Raw genomic sequence first — 20098 nt, 5'->3', positions numbered from 1 at the left:
ATATAATTCTTTTCTTAAACCATTTTTTTCCTGTGAAACCCAATACACATTAGAAACATGGAAATAATAGAAATTGTACTACCCATTTATCGCAAATTAACTACCATCCACATTAAGGAATTAAAAAATACCTACTACATCCAGAAATCTCTGTCATGCCCTTCCCAGTTATTTTACCTTCTCTCACACCGCTGGAGTTAACCACAATTTTGACTTTAATATTAATTGTTTTCTTGCTTTTCTTTATCTTTTGCCACCTATTCACACTTCTGGAACACTATAGTTTAGTTTGCCTAGTTGTTTTTGTTGTTGTTTGGTTTTGGGTTTTTGTTTCTGCTGCTGTTGTTTTTACATAAATGGAATTTGCTGCTAGGATGTATCCATCTGAACCCACCCTTTTTCATTAAGTTACATTTGTAAATATATAATGGTTTTCATGAACTTACCACAAATTATCCGTTGTATTGTTTGGGTCCAGCATGAGCAGTGCTTCTGTGGAAATTCTTCCATATCTCTTTGATGAACATTGGGTATATTTCTGAGCAGTATATATGTAGGCGTGATATTGCCAAGCCATAGGTATGTGTATTTTTGACATTTTTAAAAGCAGTATCACTTTACACAGCCACCAGGGAATTATGATAGTTCCATCTCTCTGTATCCTCACTACACTTGGTATTCTTTTAGCCCATCTGTTTGTTGTATTACCTCATGGTTTTAATTTCCATTTCCCTGATTACTAATGAAGTCAAGCAAATGCAAAGAAGCCTGTTGAGATTTTTATTAGAATAACATTTAACCTATAGATCAATATGGAGAGAATGTTACAAAACTCAACTAATATATTAATTTATCTATATAGCACTTTTCAATTTCTCTCAGTAAAGTTCATTACTTTCTGCGTAGAGGCTTGCATATCGTTTGTTCCATTCATTCTTAGATATTTTATACTTCTATGTTATAATAAATGCTATTGGGAGGGGGACGTTGCTGGGGATTGAACCCAGGGCCTTGTGCATGTGAGACAAGCACTCTACCAACTGAGCTATATCCCCAGCCCTATAATAAATACTGTATTGGTAAACTTGTTTTCAGATTTGTTGCTGACATATAGTAATACATACATGAATTTTTAAATTTTACCTTTGTACGTAGTTTCAATTCTTCTTTAGATTTGTTTAGATTTGCTGTATACATAATGATATGTTCTCTACATAAGTACAGTTTTATCTGCTTCCCTTCCAAATTATGACACTTTTAATTTCATCTTCTTGTCTTTAGTAAGACTAGGACTTTCACTGGGTGGGATCTCCACTACAGTGTGACTAGGAGTGGTGATAGCAGTTTCAAAGAGAAAATATTTTTTCTGTTTCAAAGGGGAAATCATTTTTAGTATGGTATTGCATATTGCTGAATTTGGTTTGCCAATAGTTTGTTTAGAATTTTTTGAATCTACTCTCATGAAACAAAATCCTGTAATTCTTTTCTTTTTATGTCCTTGATAGGCTTTGGTTTTAAGGTTTTGCTAGATTCTTAATGGAAGTTGAGCAGTGTTTTTTCTTCACTCCCTGGAAGAGTTCATGGAAAACTAGCATTATTTTTTTATAATTTTTTATCTTATTTTAATTTTTATTTATTTGTTTTTGTAGTTGTAGATGGACAGGATGCCTTTATTTTGTTTATTTTTATGTGTTGCTGAGGATCGAACCCAGTGCCTCACACCAGCTAGATAAGTGCTCTGCCACTAAGCTACAGCCCAGCCCCAAAACTAGTATTATTAATTGAAATTCACTAGTGAAGCCATCTGGGCTAAAGTTTTTTGCATTTGCGTGTGTTTATTTTGGAAAGGTTTTTAATTATAAGTTCAATTTTTTCAGTAAGAATATTCAGATACTCATTTCTTTTGGTGTCCCTTTTTGCTATAGTTTTCTATGAGTGTGTTCAGGACTTAAATTTCAGACTTATTGGAAGAAATCTGTTCATACTGTCTTTTTTTTAAAAAAATATTTTTAGTTGTAGTTGGGCACAGTTCCTTCCTTCCTTCCTTCCTTCCTTCCTTCTTTTCTTTCTTTCTTTCCTTCTTTCTTGTTTCTCTTTCTAGTTGTGGCTAGTTTGGCTTTCTGTGTTTTCAGCCCAGGTTATGAAATGCATGCAAATTTGGAATTATTTTATCTTCCTGGTAAAGTGAATGCTTTATCATTATTAAGTATACTACTTCACCTCCAGTATGGTATTGCCTTGAAGTCAACCCTGATAAAACTAATGTAGCTACATCAATTTCCTTTTGGTTGTTATATACATGGTAAACTTTATCACCTTTTTAACTTTTGCATATATGTATGTTGGCTTATAAATAGTAGATCACTTTGTTTACTGCAAATGTGCCAATCTTTGTCTTTAAAGGCACAATTAAGACATTTAATTTAATATAATTGAATCTAAATTGGTGTAGTTTTTTAAGGTTGAAAACTTTTTAGGCAATATTTCTTCATATTCCTAAAATAGTTCACTAACGTATATAAACTTAAATTTATCTTCTTTGATATATATATAAATAGACAGAAGTTTATGAAACTTTATCATATTCTATTACTTCTTTGACTCCTGTAAAATGAAGAGAGATCTAGCAACTAAAATATCTAAGGACAATCTTTTTTAATCTAGTGTTTGGGGAGTTCAGTTTGCAACTCTTGTCTTTATCATGATTTACCTACCTTATTCCAATAAGCGTGACATAACAATATATCTCTAATAAGTCTTTCTTGAAAAAATACTATAAAAATTTCATTTTTATTAACAGGGTTGTGACTCCCAAGTGAGCATGTCAGAAATGTCCTGTAGTGAAAGTACATCGTCTTGTCAATCTCTTGAACATGGTTCAGTTCCAGAAATTCTCATTGGCCTGCTTTATAATGCCACAACTGGAAGATTATCAGCAGAAGTGATAAAAGGCAGCCATTTCAAAAACTTGGCAGCGAACAGACCACCCAGTGAGTGAAAAAAAATTTTAATTGTAACATTTTCTGCACTTATGGGACTCTCAGCATTAGGGGCTTCAATCCTATCATTTTAGTCTTAACCAATCAAAATGAAATGGTGAATCATCAGCTAATCTGTTTCATGTTTTCTATTTCCAGTCATTTGGGAAGTAGAAAAAATTTGAAATTCAAAATATTGTGTGGTGACAGGAATTTTAATTTTTCACAGTGTCTACAGAATAAATTATCCCTATCATAGCCATTATCTTTTGATGGAAAAAGTTACAGGGTTTTTAAAAGTGAGTAATATTCAAAAGTATGAATAGAAATGTGTATAGTGTTGTTAACTAAAAAGTAAAATTGTTTTCTATCTACATATAGTGCTTTGAACTAATGTATTTACTTCTATATTTCCCCTTCTTTTTTCCTTAACAATTTAAGAGGAACTGTTTCTTTAGATTTTCTTCTCATTTAAAAGTATAGGGAGCCAAGGATGTAGCTCAGTGGTAGAACTTATGCTTAGCATGTGCAAGGCTTAGATTCACTACTCAGCACCACAAAAAAAGTAAAAGTTTAAAAAAAAATTAATTATAAACCAGTACTGCCAACAGTCTTTTCTTAGATGGAATGCGCTTTACCTTTACCAGACAAACAGAATAAGAAAGTTTGGAGGTTGATCCTAGATGGTCAGAAGTGAGAGCTAACAACATACCTCTGCCCTGTGTGCCTCTCAGCTTCTCTTACCTTCAGTTCAAGAGGGTGGAGATAGATTATATAAGCATAAAGAGATTGTCTTCCAATTTTAATCCAAAACTTTTTGTTGACAGCTATGGGAAGTATACTGGGAACAGAGCAACTTCATTGTATATTTCTCTAAAATTAAAGCTGTTAATGCCCTGAACTAAAAATTGGAAAGAAAATCTTGAATAAAAACACCTCCTTAAATTTACCTAAAGGTTTCATGAAGACTTGTCTTTTACTCCAGGTATCAAGCAGTTATTAAAGCACCCTTGAATTAAATTAACTTGACTTCTCCTTGTCAAAAAAATTCATTATTCAATTAAGGTCAAAAGTCATAAAAATATATTTGGTCTGCCCATAGTAATGTTAAAGATCATAGAATCCATCTCTCCCTGAATTATAAGTCTGAAGGCCAAAATTGTATTCACATTTCTACCTTAGACAAATGACCAAGCTCTCTTAAGTCTGTTTCTTTATAGGAAAAGCTAAGGCTGTGTTTCTCAGAGTAATTGTGAAATCCAGATCTGACAAATGTGCATAAAAGGATAGAATTAATATTATCCACTTTTTTATTTGAAAGGAAATATTCAGTAGGAGGAAAGAAGCCAATCCTAACATAAACAGACTGGCAAGTGTGACTCAGTTATCTTCATTCATACACACTGTGAATGCAAATTAAAATGGCTGGAAAGATAAACTATAGAATAAGACTTGTAGATAAAAGGAAGGATGGTGAGGCGTGACAACCTCAGGAGTGCACACTCTATGTAAATATTCTGATTTAAAGATGCTTTAACATAGTATCAGATATAACACCATTTGGGGTCATATTGAGCCACAAGTAATCGATGTGCTATTCATAGTTTAGCTAATAGTTTAATAATTTTTTGACAGATAATTAACTGGAGATGTTTTAAAAGTAGCAGAATGAAATGGTTCTCTGATAGAAATAGAAAACAGAACTAAAAAGGAATCAGAGCTTAAAATGATCTGAAGGGCAAGATTGGGTAGTAAAATTAAGAAAGATTAGCAGCCATAAATTGGCGTGAACATACTTTATATACAAAGATATGAAAAATTATGCTCTCTATTGTAATAAGGATTGTTATGCATTCCGCTGTTGTGTATTTAAAAAAATAAAATCAATTTAAAAAAAAAAAAAAGATTAGCAGCCACTACATGGAGTTGATTTTTCGGGTTTAAGAGTGGATGATAACAATTGTCATTGTTTTAGAGTTAGATTTTCAGCATAAGGTTGATTAATGGTATTAGCTGAGAGGTAACTAATAAGCAAATATAAGTCAATTTTAAAAATAATTATATGAAAGTAGAGTATTTATAAAGGAGATGTAAGATATTTAAAAAGTGATATGCAAGACAATTCTATCTGTTCGTCCTAAACTCTACATATTATATAAATTATAGCCCTTCACATATACCTAGGTTCTAAACCTTGAACTGTGTTGTAGACTGAATAATCCCAATTTAATCCAAAGAAATAGCAATATTCAAGAGCAAAAGCTGTGATAACTGTATATTATTTGCATAACTTAGTTTTATATTATGTTGGAGTAATAGATCTATTTCAAATATTAATATTGCATGGATAAACTTAAAATTTAGCATAATAATAATGATGATCCTATAATGACTTTTATTCAGTCTTTTATAGTCTAATAATTTGCATGATTCTATGTTCAATGTGCTTTAGACCAAGTTATCATTATAAAGATGTCCCCCTTTAAAATAGTGTAATTTTTATTTGAGATTACACAATGACCTTAAAATTTTTCATTCCATGAAATTTACCCAACAACCTTTTTGTTCAGCCCTCTACCTGAATTAAAATGCTAAAGTTTTGTGTTTTTCCACTCCAGTGAACAGTGTTTCCTCTTTAATTCTGACCTTTGACCCTCTTTCACCCAACGATTGACATCTGGTCATTATTTCTTTTACTGCTTTCCACCCCCTGTTGTCAGATGGACTGTTCTGTTGTCTAAAACACTTGATAGGTGGACAGGTTTATATAATCCGAGGTGAGTTCTTGTAGAGGCTAATTGGATGTTGTCTTTTCATGCAAAAACAAAATACCCTAAAACTTGCCAGCAGTGAAGCTGTCCACCATGTTGGTTTCTGAAAAAATGCACATTTATTATCTGTGATACTTTAAATAAAACTAACTTAGAATTTATCTCTGATTATGGATGATGGTATTCAGAGTATCAATAAAACAAGCCAAACTTTTTAAATAAAAGTTTTTATTTTTCCATTTATTTGTATTTTGAATTGTATAACAGAAATAGCTATTTCATGAGAAATATTGCAATTGTCTTTGAAATTAATTGAAATTTTGATATGAAGTACACATGATGGATCAACATGCTGAAGATCATTTGCATGAGTCTAAAGAACTTGAAACATAATCTTTTAAAGAGAGGACTTATCTTTGATTTAATCAGGCAATGAAGTGTTATTTTTCACTTTGTACACTAACATCCCATCAGTTTTTTTTATGATTCATGAAAATAATAAGATATCATACTTAAAATTTCACTTTGAATTGTATCTAAAAGAAACCCTATACTATTTATTTTAACTACTCAAAAAAAGAAGAAGAAGAAGCACATTAAATGTATCCTTGCATGAAACCAGGAAAGTTTTACTTGGTTTGCTAAACTTTGAACCCTTAATGCATTTGGCTTTATTATGACCCATAAATGTTTTAAAATATATTTAAAAACCACATCCATGCAGAGATTTTTTTGACATTTCATCCTAAGCTGTTTTGATGTCATCTTTGCATTCTTGTCTTCCTTTTTTCCTCTTTACCATTTGCCTTCATTTCTATTTGTTTGTTGATTCTTATTCTCTGAAAACACAGTGGAATGCTTTACAGTGTTGTGGCTAATTGAGCTTGCTAAGTGTTTATTAATGCCATGATGTCCTGCTTAGTACAGCTAAATGGGAATGGGAATGGGAATGGGCAGGGGAGGTAGTGGGATGTCAAAGATGGGATGGGAGGGTGGAGGAAGGATTATGAGGTATACCTTTAAATTCTATTATGTAGAAATAGAGAGGTTAAGATATTATTACTCCCAAGATATTTTCAGACTACTCAGCATTCTCTGTACTTGTCACATTTTATAAGTATCTCTATCAAAATGGATTGGTTGAATTTCTTAAACATGGTATACACCATATCCTTATAAAGTATAAATACTGAATCTTCTCAGCACTTGTTATAAGGAAATTGTTCCAAGTTCGTTGCAAATGATATTTGTATTATGTTGGTTTTTTTTTTTCTTTAGATACATATGTTAAGTTAACTCTACTGAATTCCATGGGTCAAGAGATGTCCAAGTGCAAGACATCCATCCGCAGAGGGCAGCCAAATCCAGTATACAAGGAAACTTTTGTATTTCAAGTGGCCCTATTTCAACTTTCTGATGTGACACTTATACTATCTGTGTATAACAAACGCAGCATGAAAAGAAAAGAAATGATAGGCTGGATTTCTTTAGGTCTGAACAGCTCTGGAGAAGAGGAACTCAATCACTGGACTGAAATGAAGGAGTCGAAAGGACAGCAAGTATGTAGATGGCATGCATTACTAGAGTCGTGATGAAGAGGATGAACGAGCGGTCAGTCAAAGGCAGAATTATTTCTTATTACAACACTGCTATTTTTACCTGGTCACCATGAGAAGAGCTATCTTTGAAGAATAATATTCAACTCTACCAAAATTCTTTAGATGCTTGGAAAGATCATCTAATACTGACATAAATAAAGAAAAGATGTGTTTCTCGTAGAGCTTATCTGGAAACTGAGAAACTGACATCATTATTGTTAAACTAACGGTCCTCCAGAGATTTAAAAATATGCTTTTGATTTGAAGTTACTTTTACTTTAGCAAAAGAGCCAGTAATTTTATGGAAGATTATAAGTGATTTTTAAAAATCAGAATTTTAGTTGCAATACTATTTTAGTATCACCCTACATATTATCTAAAACATTTTAAATGGCCAGTCTTGGTGTTTATAATGTTATTTAATATAAAAAAAAAAAAGTTCTCCAGCACTATCACAAGTCATATTTAATGGTGAAGGGTTTCAATCACATTTAAAATTATTTTGTCTCAGACATGTTCTTTGTGCCCTTAGTTTCATTGTGCCTCAGTTCTTCTCCATAGCACTAAATCTAAGTGCAAGCAAGTATTCATTTTCACAAAAGAATTTTGAAGCTTTGTTGTTTTTCAAAAGTTTATTTCTTTATTTGCCTTTGCTTTTGCCTGATCCAAAGAGACCAAGTCATGTTCTGGTCCCTTGCAAGCCTTCTAGACAGGTTGTACTGTAGAACTACGTAACTTTCTGTTGAAAGCACTTCCTGTATTCTTGTATTCCAATGTAGGAAGCCAATAGAACAGGACTTTATTTTAGAATTTCTTTCAGTGATTGACTCTTTACAATTGTAGTAATGTGAAAAACTTTTTTTTTTTTACAAACTGAAAAATAAGCTGAGCTGTTGGAAATTGAATGTGATTCAAGTTAAAGAAAAATTTAATTGTCTGCTCTGAGTATTTAGTAAGTAACACTGCATAAGGCAGGTAGCATTCAAAATAAGAAACTCTTCTCTGTCACCCTCACTTCAGTTTATATGATGATGTAAAGACTATCCTGTTCAGTTTGATTCAGAACATCAAGTTAAAAACAGTTCTGAGATTCCTTATGAAGTTTCTAGTGACTTGTGACTAGATTTTATGAAATTTACAGATAACGTTCTTCAACGTGATGTCATCTTGTGCCTTTCATGTAAGTTCAATTTGCTCATACAGCTTGGAAGTTGTATTTGCAAAATTAGGCCTTCAATTTTTTATAAATATAAAGATTCCTCAGAACAGTGTCACAAGATCTTTATTTCCTCTGACGTATGTAAAAGTTATACAATGTACTAATTTTTTTTTAATGGCAAGGCACTTTTATTTGTTGTTTTTATATTTAGGAAATCTGAATAATCAAGAATATTATAAGCTATTTTCTTTTCAATTTTGCTTCTTATCTAACATATAATTTATGCATATACTTTATTAAATAGAGTATGTTTTGTATATATGAAAAATATTTTCTTTTTTTCTTTCTCATTTTTAGTAAAGCTAGACAAAAGTGTACTATTTACCAATTACTAAAAAGCAGAATATCATTGTTCCTAGTCCCCACTAAGTACAATATGTTATTGTAAGCTAGAACTCATTATTACCATAATGAAACCATGCATAGATATTACTACTTCAGCTTGGCTGTACTGAAAAGCCTTAAAAGAGATTTTTAAAAACCCATGAATTCATATTTTTTAGTTTAAAAAAGGCAGCTCTATGCTTTAATACTTGTAAGTTATAAGAAAAAATGCAAATGAGCAACATGGGTTTTAAGAATATATATTACAGAGTTGCATTAAAGAAAAAATTCATTCTTTGTTACATCAGTGCACTTTTTTCCAGGATTTTTTAAATAAATGAGTTACAGTTAGAACATGAGTTGAATGGCAAAATACCTCATTTAAGTATTTTCATCAACAATGCAAGAAAGGTTTGAAGGGGGATGTGGATTTTACTGAGAAATTAGATTTAGGCATTTGATGCTACAGTTATCTTTCCTGTCTTTGAAACAACTGTCTATGTTGTTAACACCTAGTATCTTTCTAATAAAGAGAGTTGTCAGTCTTATCTGTAGCTGTAACAAAGCTTAATCAAACACATTAATAAGGCCAGTTTGGTGCTTTCACCTTTAGTAAGAAAAGGACAACTGTTATTTGTTAAATCTACCTTTCTTCAGACAGAATTGTGTGTGTGATCTGATATCTCTTTAGAGGCTTATCTAGTATAAGTATCAAATCTTATGTAGCCCAAAAACTAATCAACATTTTTGTAAATTTCAGGGAGGACCCTCCTCCACCCCAGCTGCCAAGTCCTCAAAGATAATAAGTTATCTATATGTGTGTCCATATATATACACACATGCCTACACTCACACACAACATACATATGTACACATATATGTATTTATAATGGTGAAGGTGCCCTGGCTTTTTCAGACTACTGAATAGATAAATATTCCTCAAATTTATGGATTGTTTTTCTCCTTTATATAAATTACTCGGTCTTATATTTGGTTTTGAGGGCTATTTGGTACCATTCTCCGCCACACATAGCAAAATACACATCTTTTCTTCTTGTGGCTTGACACAACCTAGAATAATTACTCCCCCAAAATTGTCTATTTTTTTCCAAAAAGGATTAGAGTTCAAGAGATGCACTTCACTCTGCTTCATCTAACATACAAGACAGTACTACTACTTTTTTTGTTCACTTGAATTCACATGAAAGCTTCAAGGCAAAATTTTATATCTCAGTAATTATAGCAAATAGGTGCCCACTGGTGGGCAGCAGGTGTTGACTCAGAAACTTGAGAAAGACAGTCAACTTTCTTGTTGTTCTGCTAAAATCCCCTAAGCTTCATAATTAAATGAGCTAGTCCAAATATGAATTTGACCAGCATTTATAGCAGCTCCTAAAATCACACTATCCCAAAGGAACTACAAAATGTAGTAGTTTATTATTGCCCAGGAAACAAAGCATATTTCAAATCAGTGAAGAATTTGTTTAGTATAATATCATCTTCCCTTTCAGAAGCCTTATTCTGTAATCTGAGTTCCCAGTGCTGTTCAATTTGCTTGAAATCCACTTGTACATTATCTTATCATGTGTTCAGTGAATTCTTGATAGTATAGTATTGCCTGACAAAAATAATATATTAGACCACAATTTAAGAAAAGAAAACCCAATGAGAAGATATCTAAAGTATCCTGATTAATATACACATGATCTCCCAGTCTCTCAAGTGAATTAAAAATATAGGTAGGCTATTTAAAGTTTGAATCTTAGATGACATAAAAACAGTAGTTGTGAGCACATTTTTTTTCCATTTCATTATTCGGATATGAATAGAAATGATACAAATTTGCATGAAATTACCATTTACTTATATAGATGAGATAATTCAGAGAAACTTACATTGATATTTATAATTCACAAGTTTTCTTATTTTTTTTTCCGTTCACTGCCCCCAGTTCATCTATGACTTACATTGGAAGTAGCCATCAATATCAATATCCCTATCACCAACCATACTTAATATTGAGCACAAGGTTAAGCATGCTGTAAAGCATTTTCTTTTTTTCCCCACATTTTTATTGGTGCTTTATAGTTGGTACATACTGATGGTATTTGTGGTGACATATTTGTATGTGTGTATAATACACAATATAAACATAATTTGACCAGTATCACTCCCCAAAACTTCACCCCTCCCTCCATGCCTTCCATCCCTTGGTCCCTTTCCTCTACTGATCTTCCTTTGATTTCCATGAGATCCACCCCCACCTTTCTTTTCCTTCATCCTCTAATTTCCACATATGAGAGAAAACATAAGACACTTGACCTACCGAATTTGACTTACTTCAATTAACATAATGGTCTCTAGTTCCATTTTCCTGCAATTCCATAATTTCATTTTTCCTTATGATTGAATAAAACTCCATTGTGTATATATACCACATTTTCTTTATCCATTCATACATTGATAATTGATAGATACCTATGCTGGTTCCATAGTTTGGCTATTGTGAATTGTGCTGCTATAAACATGAGTAATCTAAAGTTAATTTTTAAAACATCAATCTGTACCCTCCAAAAAGTGTAATAATGATGATGATAACAGCTATAATCTACCAAAGCTCTAGAACAATAATTTACTATTTTGTTTGATTCTTTCAAAATATTATGAGGTAGGTATATTATTCATATTTTAATCAGTGAAGAAATTGCAGCATAGAGAGGTTAAGCAGACTTTCCTAAGGTCATCCAGTAAGTAAGCAGCAGAACTAGGATTAGAACCAGATGTACATTACTCTAAACACCATACTGTGCATATTGCAGTTGCATCCCTCTTTTCAGTTGCATACAAAAAGTTAGAACAACATTAGATTTATCAATAATTGTACCCACTTTAACTGAAGGCAGAACTAGTTGGTGGAAACAGCTCAGGAAAAAGAACAGACAAGACTAGAGGTTTACTTTTTCTTAGAACACAATAGGGAATTTTGTGTCATGTTTTGTAGATGATTTTTATTTTTAAAGAGTTGCTATTAGATTCTAAAAGTATATTAGTTTGTTCTGCTTTTTGGCCACACTTGGGAACCCAAGATATTTAAATTGCATCTGACCGTCTTTCTTAACCTGTGAAATGAGTAGCTGTGTCTGATAGTCCACGTCTTACTCATCAGTGTTAAGGAGAAAGCTCGTTGCAGTTTGTGTTTCTTGTATTGTTTTATTAAGGTTTGATAAGAATTGTAGTTAGTTTTATTCCATGTCTCTCTCTCCCCCAAGTGGTAGTAAATGCATTGTCTTATTATCTTTATATGTGCCTTTGCTCATAGTAGATACACAATACTGATGAACTAAGTTCTCTATGGAAGAAATCAATAATACTATTATGTAAGTCTCATTTTGCACAAATCTTGTGTTATGCATGGATTTATTTTTCCTTCATTTAATATATATTTATAAGAATACCAATTATGTGCATGAGTTGTTCTAAGAACTACAGATGCAGAGGTAGTAAATTGGATAGACAAAGTGATTTCCCTCAGGGGGCTTAAATTCTAAGGTAGGAATATGAGCACAGAATAGTGTAATTTCACTCTAATCTGATGAGATATCAAGATAGGGATGCAAAGAGCATTGTAGTATTTGGCAGAGGAATATAATGTGGAATTCAAAAAAATCTTCCTGGAGAAGATAATACCTAAGTTGGGACTTAATGAGTATGGGTTAGATTCCCATCAAACTCTAAGGCAAATTACAAAATGGTAGTTTCCAAGATGTAGTGTGTTTAAGAGTTATCTCTAGAGCTTAACTTGTATTCCCAAACTCTACCTCTGAGATTCTGTTTCACTTGGTCTAGAGGGAAGCCTAAGAATCTAGATGTTATTATGTTCCTCAAGAAATCTTGTCAAATATATTTGTATAGAATATTGAACTTATTACATAGAATTATTGATAGTAACGTTTCAGTGCCTGTAGACTAAATCTTTGTGTGTAATAGTGATAAATAAGAGTGATTAAGACTAAGGTTAATGTTACTGATTAAGACTTAAGGTTAGGACTGGGGTTGTAGCGTAGTGGTAGAGGGCTTGCCTAGCATGTGTGAGGCACTGGGTGCAATTCTCAGCACCACATAAAAATAAATAAATAAAATAAAGATACTGTGTCTATCTACAACTAAAAAAAATATATTTAAAAAGACTAAGGTTAATGTTACTTGTACATCCTTAAAAAGAAATATTTAAGGAAGAAAATGAAAAGTAATAATTATGATGTCTAGTCCATTCACATTCAACATGACTTTTTCAAAGTCTTCCTTGCTATAATTCATAAATTCTATGATGTTTGTTTTGTGATTCCTAGAAATTTATTTATTGTTAAAATATTTACCTCTAAACTGTCTTTGCAATAATTAGATACAAGGCAAAGAATCTTAGGAGGTTTTTATCTAGTATTCATTCTCTGTCAGTATTCTGAACAAGGTTGACCTGTAAGAAATCGTATAGGAACAGTGGTAGATAGTGACAATTTTGTGTTCTTGTTATAGTAAGCCTTCTACTTTCTCTTTAATGGCTTCATTGTCACCACACCTTCAGATGAACCTCAGTCCTGGATTCTTCACTAGGAACAGCAGTGTTTCTACTACTTAGGATCTGATCTTTATTTCCTTGATTGCTTTGTTCTTCCTTAGGGTCCTTGATTTCAAATAGCAAGTTAACACAGCAAACCTTAGGACTTCTGCTTCCCCTAAAAGTGAATGCTATGGATAAGGTACATCTGAGTTTCTGTTTTCCCTCATTTCAAAGGTAACCACACTGCCTTCTCTTGTAATATTTTGTATGAATATATTTTACATTTTGAAAGTTTTCTTTCCTCCCACAAAGATCTGTGATAAGCCCACCAAAAAATGAAGTTACTTGAATATTTGAAATAATATTATTATAGAATTGGACTGCTTTGTGACTGCTGACATATCACTGTGTTGAATCTGGTCATAGTTCAAGCTTAATATAATGTTAAGGTGGTAAAGTTTGATATACTGAAATTATTAGTTAATTATCAAAACTGGATTTAAAATCTTATTTTTTCTCCTCCCTCTATATACTAGTATGCAGTTTCCTTAAATGTTTCCTCTTTCTCCTTCCCTGCCTTCCCTGCCACACACCTCTCATTTCTATGCATTCGCACTAAGTACCAAAGTTAGTCAAAGCTGAATAGTACTTGTTGAAAAGGGATGCCTTGACTTTTTTCATTTGACCTCATAGACTAGACAGTAGAGAGGACCAGACAGGCTTTCTCAAAGACTGTGGGAAGAACAAAGCATAATACCCTCCATCATAACAGGCTGGCTGCTGCTACTGTGATAGTTATCATCATCCTCATACACTTAACCTTGAATAGTATGATATACCCTGAAACCATGTTGTAGGAGCTGGGAGCAGAGAAGGAAACTATTAATCTAGCAAAATTTTGGCATAATTTTATTACAGAATTTCAGCCTCTCATTACATAAAATTTTGTAATTATGAGAAGAAAGTCACTGCTGTGCAATAATTGTGCAAGATGTTTGACATTAATTCATTGTCAGCTTGATAGTCTGTATCTTAAATTATCTTACTATTTTAGGGCCCTTCTCATGCTCTTCCTTATTATTCTGGTTATTAGTAAACCTAATTTGTACTATCTGGTTTTTTAGTTTGTCCTTTAAATATTCAAGACTACTTTAAAAGAAAAATCATAACAGCTTTCTGTTTATTCCTTTAGCATGTGATCTTTCACCTGCCAATGTGTTTTAAAATGAATATGCACTAGATGACATATAACAGCCCATTATACATTGAAAAAATATTTCAAAATTATAATTTATAAATTGGAAATTTTATGTATTTGTGCTTTTAGATATTGCCAATGTGCTTATTTTCATAAGTCTAAGCAATTAATATTAAATACATCTATTTTATTCATTGAGAAAATATAAATTTTCTCATACCTCTAAGATTTATTGTTTCTCTTTGCTGTTCACATCTAGTTGAACTGTGAACCTCATAAGAAGTCTTTGTCAGTTTCCAAGCATGTTCTCCTCTTCCAGCTGATGTAGTTTTTAATCATGACCAAACCATTCATACTCTTAGGAGTAGGTCTTCGCAGTCACTCCTCTTCAGAACCCCCATTAATGTTGCTGACAGTGATACATAAGCACCGTGGGAGAAAAGAACCCTGAGGTATAAAGCATTGGTATCTCACAACCCTAACAGGATGACACTTTCAATACCTAAATATAATTTCAGTGAGAATGGAATAGAAGCCAACTTTTTGGAAATGGGGAATTTTAGGTCCTTATGTCATATTCTCCCCTTTTTGATCTTCTCCCTGACCTGTCTAGCTTGCACATTGTCTTTATTTTAAGTTTTGTCAGACAGCTTTTAAAAAATGTTTTTTTTTAATTTCACATGTTGCTTTAACCAGAAAATTTCAAAAAATTGAAAACTGAGATAAATACTTAAAATTATAGAAAAAAAATGGGGGGGGAGTTGCTTGTTTTTGTTTTGAGTTGTCTTTTTGGATAAATATTGGGAATATTTACAGTATTCTGTAATTACATCACCTGTGTTGTATGAGGGACACCAGGATAACTTTGGTACATAAGTTGACTCTCATCTAAGTATGTTAGTGTATTTGAACAATTATTTGAAGCACACCTAGAAATTAGTGGTGGTACTTCCAAAAGCATTTTGATATTGTAAGTGTTACTTTAAGTTTACCAACAGAAAAGTTCAGTAGTATCTTGCATTATAAAAGTAATTTATCATGATTCTGCATAATTGTACTAACATGTGCTTTGTTTTGTAGTGAAAATAATATTGTGGCAACAATTTTGAGGAATCTTTTAAGCTGATATAGAGGAGATAGCCAAACTTTGGCTAGACTTTTCCTAGAATTTTGAAATAAGAAAGAAAATAAATATTACTTTTCAGTTACTTTAGTTTTGAGGAAGAATAGTTATATGAATTTTAAGAGTCTTAATAAATGTTGGGATCTATTCTTTTTCTAAAACTCTTGGGTTTTAGAACTCAATACTCTTGCATTGTGCTTTATTTCTCAAAATAATGTAATTTTTATGGAAAAACTCAATTAATGGAATCTTTTATTTGATATTCCTTAACCAGCCTACCAACCTTCCTTCCTTCCTTCCTATTTCTTTTCTTTTTTTCTTTAGAGGCAAGAAGTTTCCTTAATAGTATAGTTTCTACAGAGCTTTCTTACTTATTTTTCTAATAATGAATATTACAGTGAAATGAAGTTTAAATGCTCTATGAGCAAAATTCTGTTAAACAACCTGAAGAAATACACTGCTGATTAACATTTCCTTTGGTCTTAAACTGTCTCTAATACATTTGTGAGTAACTCTAACCCATTGATGGACCTTACCGACAAGGGTCTGTATGGTTATCAACAGTGTTGTATTATTGTCACATTAATTTGCATTTTTGTCAAAATGGATAAGTGTGTGAAGCAATCTGTTTTCTAGAATGGGCTTATATATCTACTCATTTTCACATAATTGAAAATGTGCTACATGTTGCATTGTATTCTCACATCTACTTTTCTACTGTATACACCGATTGTCTCGGTGCCTTTGTCCTTTTGTATAATTGTATTACATAAAGAAACCACTGACCTCTGCATAAACAATGTAAAAAAATGTTGAAATTACTATTCCAAGGAGATTTTAATGGCAGTTTAATTTTCCAGAGAATAAATTTTTTGTGTGGGTTAAAAGTTATTTTTCTTCACTTTTATGTAAAAAAGTTGTTCAGTACTCACATCTAATGGGCCAACGTCTGATTTCTCTGATGGTGATAGATCAGAATCATTCCTCTTTCATCACTGGCAAGTAAGTGTTAATATGACTATTACACAAGATAAAAGAATGTCAATTACATCGGCAAATTTCACATGGACATATATAAATGTTATTAGGATCTTAGGTTTGAAAAAGAATCTCATTTAAATATTCTATAAAATGTTTCTATCAGAATGTTTGGGACATTTAATTGTAAGTCAGATCTGGCCTTCAAAGAAAATAGACTCCAGCCAGGCACAGTGGCACATGCCTGTAATCCCATTCCCTCCAGAGACTGAGGCAGGAGGATCACTGGTTCAAAGCCAACCTCAACAATTTAGTAAGGACCTAAGCAACTTTGAGACTCTGTCTCAAAATTTTAAAAAAGAAAAAAGGGCTGGGGATGTGGCTCAGTGATTAAGTGCCCCTGGGTTCAATCCCTTGTACCCATCCCCACCCCCCAAAAATGAAAATAGATTCCAGATATAAACATTTTAAAATAATTCCTTTAAAGTTCATACAAACGAAGAATAAAACCAAGTAGCTTTACAATGGCCTCAATGTTCCTAGCTATAATATACACATGGGTCCAGCTTTCCGCCTTACACTTCTATTTAATGTGACTTTCTCATGAATCATGGTGATATTGTCCTTCCATTTAACAACATCTTTTTCTGCTTGGCAGCAGTAGTGTGTTGATTTTTTTTAAATTCTTTCTTATTAAGTAGTTGTATTATTTCCCAAAGACCTTGAAGTGAGGTACTTTTCATCTTTCATTACCTTGTCCATTTTATTTCCAGAAACAAAGATTTATAACAACACATTCAACAAGTACTATTTTAAAAAGAATTTAAACATTTGGTGCTCTAAAATTGCCAGAAATTAAAGTTGCTGAATCATCTAATCTTTGATTGTCTTTGAATCCTTAGTTTCCTAAATCTAGTATTTGTCTTTGAATCCTTGGTTCCATAAATCACCTGAGCTTTTCAAAAGTAGAACACCAGGGACCAGTTGGTCTGCTTTACCTTTTTCCTTTTTGTAGAGTTGTCTCTATTAAAGCAGTGAAAACATGAAACACTTCTGCTCAAAATAAATGGGTTCATAATGTAATTTCAATCTAAAGTTTAAGTAATTTTTATATCTTCCTAGTACTTTGCTAACTCTTCCCCTTTCTCAAACATTTTGGGCTTCCATTGTTAAGATATTTTAAGTTTCAAGAAGCAAAAACAACAGACTTCTTGAGTGTTCATAAGAAAAAATGTTTTCTGAATTGTAAACAACTTCTCAACTGGGCATGATTTATTAGTTATTTAGCACTTTAAAAAAGAGTAATTTGCATCTGGGTCATGGTTTATTGTCTTTCAGAGAATTATAATTTATATAAAGTGAAATTCCAGCAGAAAATTGTCACAAAAGTTGGTATTTTCTGTTGTCACAGAGGGTTTTGGGTGGTTAATCTTCATAACATGTTATTATACTTAAGATTATGTTTTAATTGCAAATTGCTTGTAACTCTTTTTGACCTCCCGTATGCAAAATAACATTTAAGTCAACTTTTTCTTTCCATAGATTATCAAAATATTCCATAATGTTTCCCATTTGAAAATAAAGTCATTCCCAATTTAAAAACAAAAGGTCTCAGTAAAATATGTGGGATATTTTGTTTGGTTAGTACTTTATAATGAATTATAAAAGTATAATATACTAAATGCTTCTAAGTAATTAAATGCTGAATAGGGACAAATTACAGCCATGCGTTGCTTAATGAAGGGGATATGTCTGAGAAACGTTTAACTTGGTCTCATCGTTGTGTGAAAAAACTGTCAGACTTCCAAAGTACCTGTAGCATTTGCAGTACCACCAGCAATGAATGGAAGCTTTTGTTGCGCCCATCACTGCCAGCAATTGGACTTGTCAATTTCTTAGATTTTAGCATTCTTGTAGATTTATAGTAGTATCTCATTGTTTTAATTTGTAGTTCCCTACAGATGAGATAGTTTCTAAGTCTCTATGCTTTTGTTGGTGAGGTGTCTGTTCAGATCTTTTCCCATTTTTTAAAACTGGTTTATTTCCCTAACCTTGAGTTTTAAGAGTTATTTGTATGTTGTATCTGTATCAAATGCAATGCTTCACAAGTATTTTCTTCTAGCCAGTGTAATGTCTTTGCATTCCCTTAACAATGTCTTTCACAAAGCAGAAGTGTTCATCATAATGAAGTTCAACTTATCAATTTTTTTCTTTCATGGATTGTACTTTCGATGTTTATATAAAAACTCATAATCAAACCCATAGTTGCCTAGATTTTCTCCTGCTTTTTTTCCTAAACTTTCTGGTTTTGCATTTTTCGTTTATGTCTATCAACTATTTTGAGTAAAAACTTTTAAAAGGTAAAATGTCTGTATCTGTATTTACTTACTTTTCATGGATGGAGATATAATTGTTTCAGCACTATTTTTTGAAGTGCCCTCTGCTCCTTTGTCAAGATGAGTTGCTATATTTGTATAGGTCTGTTTTTTTTTTCTTTTTTAAAATTTGTTTTAGTTATACATTACAGTAGAATCCATTTTGATATAATTATATAAGCATGGAATATATCTTATTCTAACTTCTGAATGAGAATAACTTCTTATTTTAATTCTCTTTATTTTTCAGTGATCTGTTTTCTAGGCATTTTATCTTTTCTGCATAAACTTTAGAACCAATTTATTGGTATCTACAAAACATCTTCTTGCATTTTTTATTGGAATTGTATTGAACTTAAAGATCTATGTGAGAATTGACATTTTAATATTGCGTTTTGTACTCCAAGAGCACAAAATATCTTTTCATTTATTTAAATCATTACATGATTTCTTTCATTATTACTTTTAGTCTTTGATATATAGATTTTCTGAGAGCTTTCATAATGGATGGCTGTTGAATCTTGTCAAATGCCTTTCTGCATCAGTGGATAATGATCATGTGGGGGTTTTCTCCTCACTCCCTTTTTCTCCTACTAAAGTGGTGATTTACACTGATAGGTTTCCTAACATTGATCTAACCCTGCATACCTAGAATAAGTCTCATGTGGGGATGGTAAACAGTGACAATTCTTGTTACATACATTGTCAGATTCCATTTTCTCATATTTTGTTGAAGATGATATCAAGTCTGTAGTTCCTCCTTTGTCTTCACATTTTAATATTGGGCCTCCTAGAACAAATTCTAGATGTCCCTCAATAGATGAATGGATAAAGAAAATGTGGTATATATATTCAAGGGAATATTACTCAGCTTTAAAGAAGAGTGAAATTATGGCATTTGCCAGTAAATGGTTGGAGTTGGAGAATACCGTGCTAAGTGAAATAAGCCAATCCCACAAAACCAAAGGCCAAATGT

At 32.2% G+C, this 20098-nt stretch overlaps 1 protein-coding gene across 7 annotated transcripts in view; it reads left to right on the top strand.

Annotated features, from left to right (window-relative positions):
- Positions 1-16660, top strand: part of Syt14 (synaptotagmin 14) — a 235535-nt gene extending 218875 nt beyond the window's left edge. For 4 of the 7 annotated variants that reach the window (XM_015483379.2, XM_048809442.1, XM_048809440.1 and 1 more), the window contains 3 exons: positions 2801-2990; positions 5699-5755; positions 7028-16660. In XM_015483379.2, the coding sequence (XP_015338865.1) occupies positions 2801-2990; positions 5699-5755; positions 7028-7341 (561 nt within the window). In that variant the 3' untranslated portion in view covers positions 7342-16660. The remainder of the gene's footprint in view (positions 1-2800; positions 2991-5698; positions 5756-7027) is intronic. The other 3 variants (XM_015483380.2, XM_048809441.1, XM_048809439.1) reach the window with 1 other exon arrangement.
- Positions 16661-20098: the final 3438 nt, after the last annotated feature.

The sequence above is a fragment of the Marmota marmota genome, unplaced genomic scaffold (assembly GCF_001458135.2).
Source record: "Marmota marmota marmota unplaced genomic scaffold, marMar, whole genome shotgun sequence".
NCBI classification, from domain to species: Eukaryota; Metazoa; Chordata; class Mammalia; order Rodentia; family Sciuridae; genus Marmota; species Marmota marmota.
This window is presented reverse-complemented; position numbering and strand designations above follow the sequence as displayed.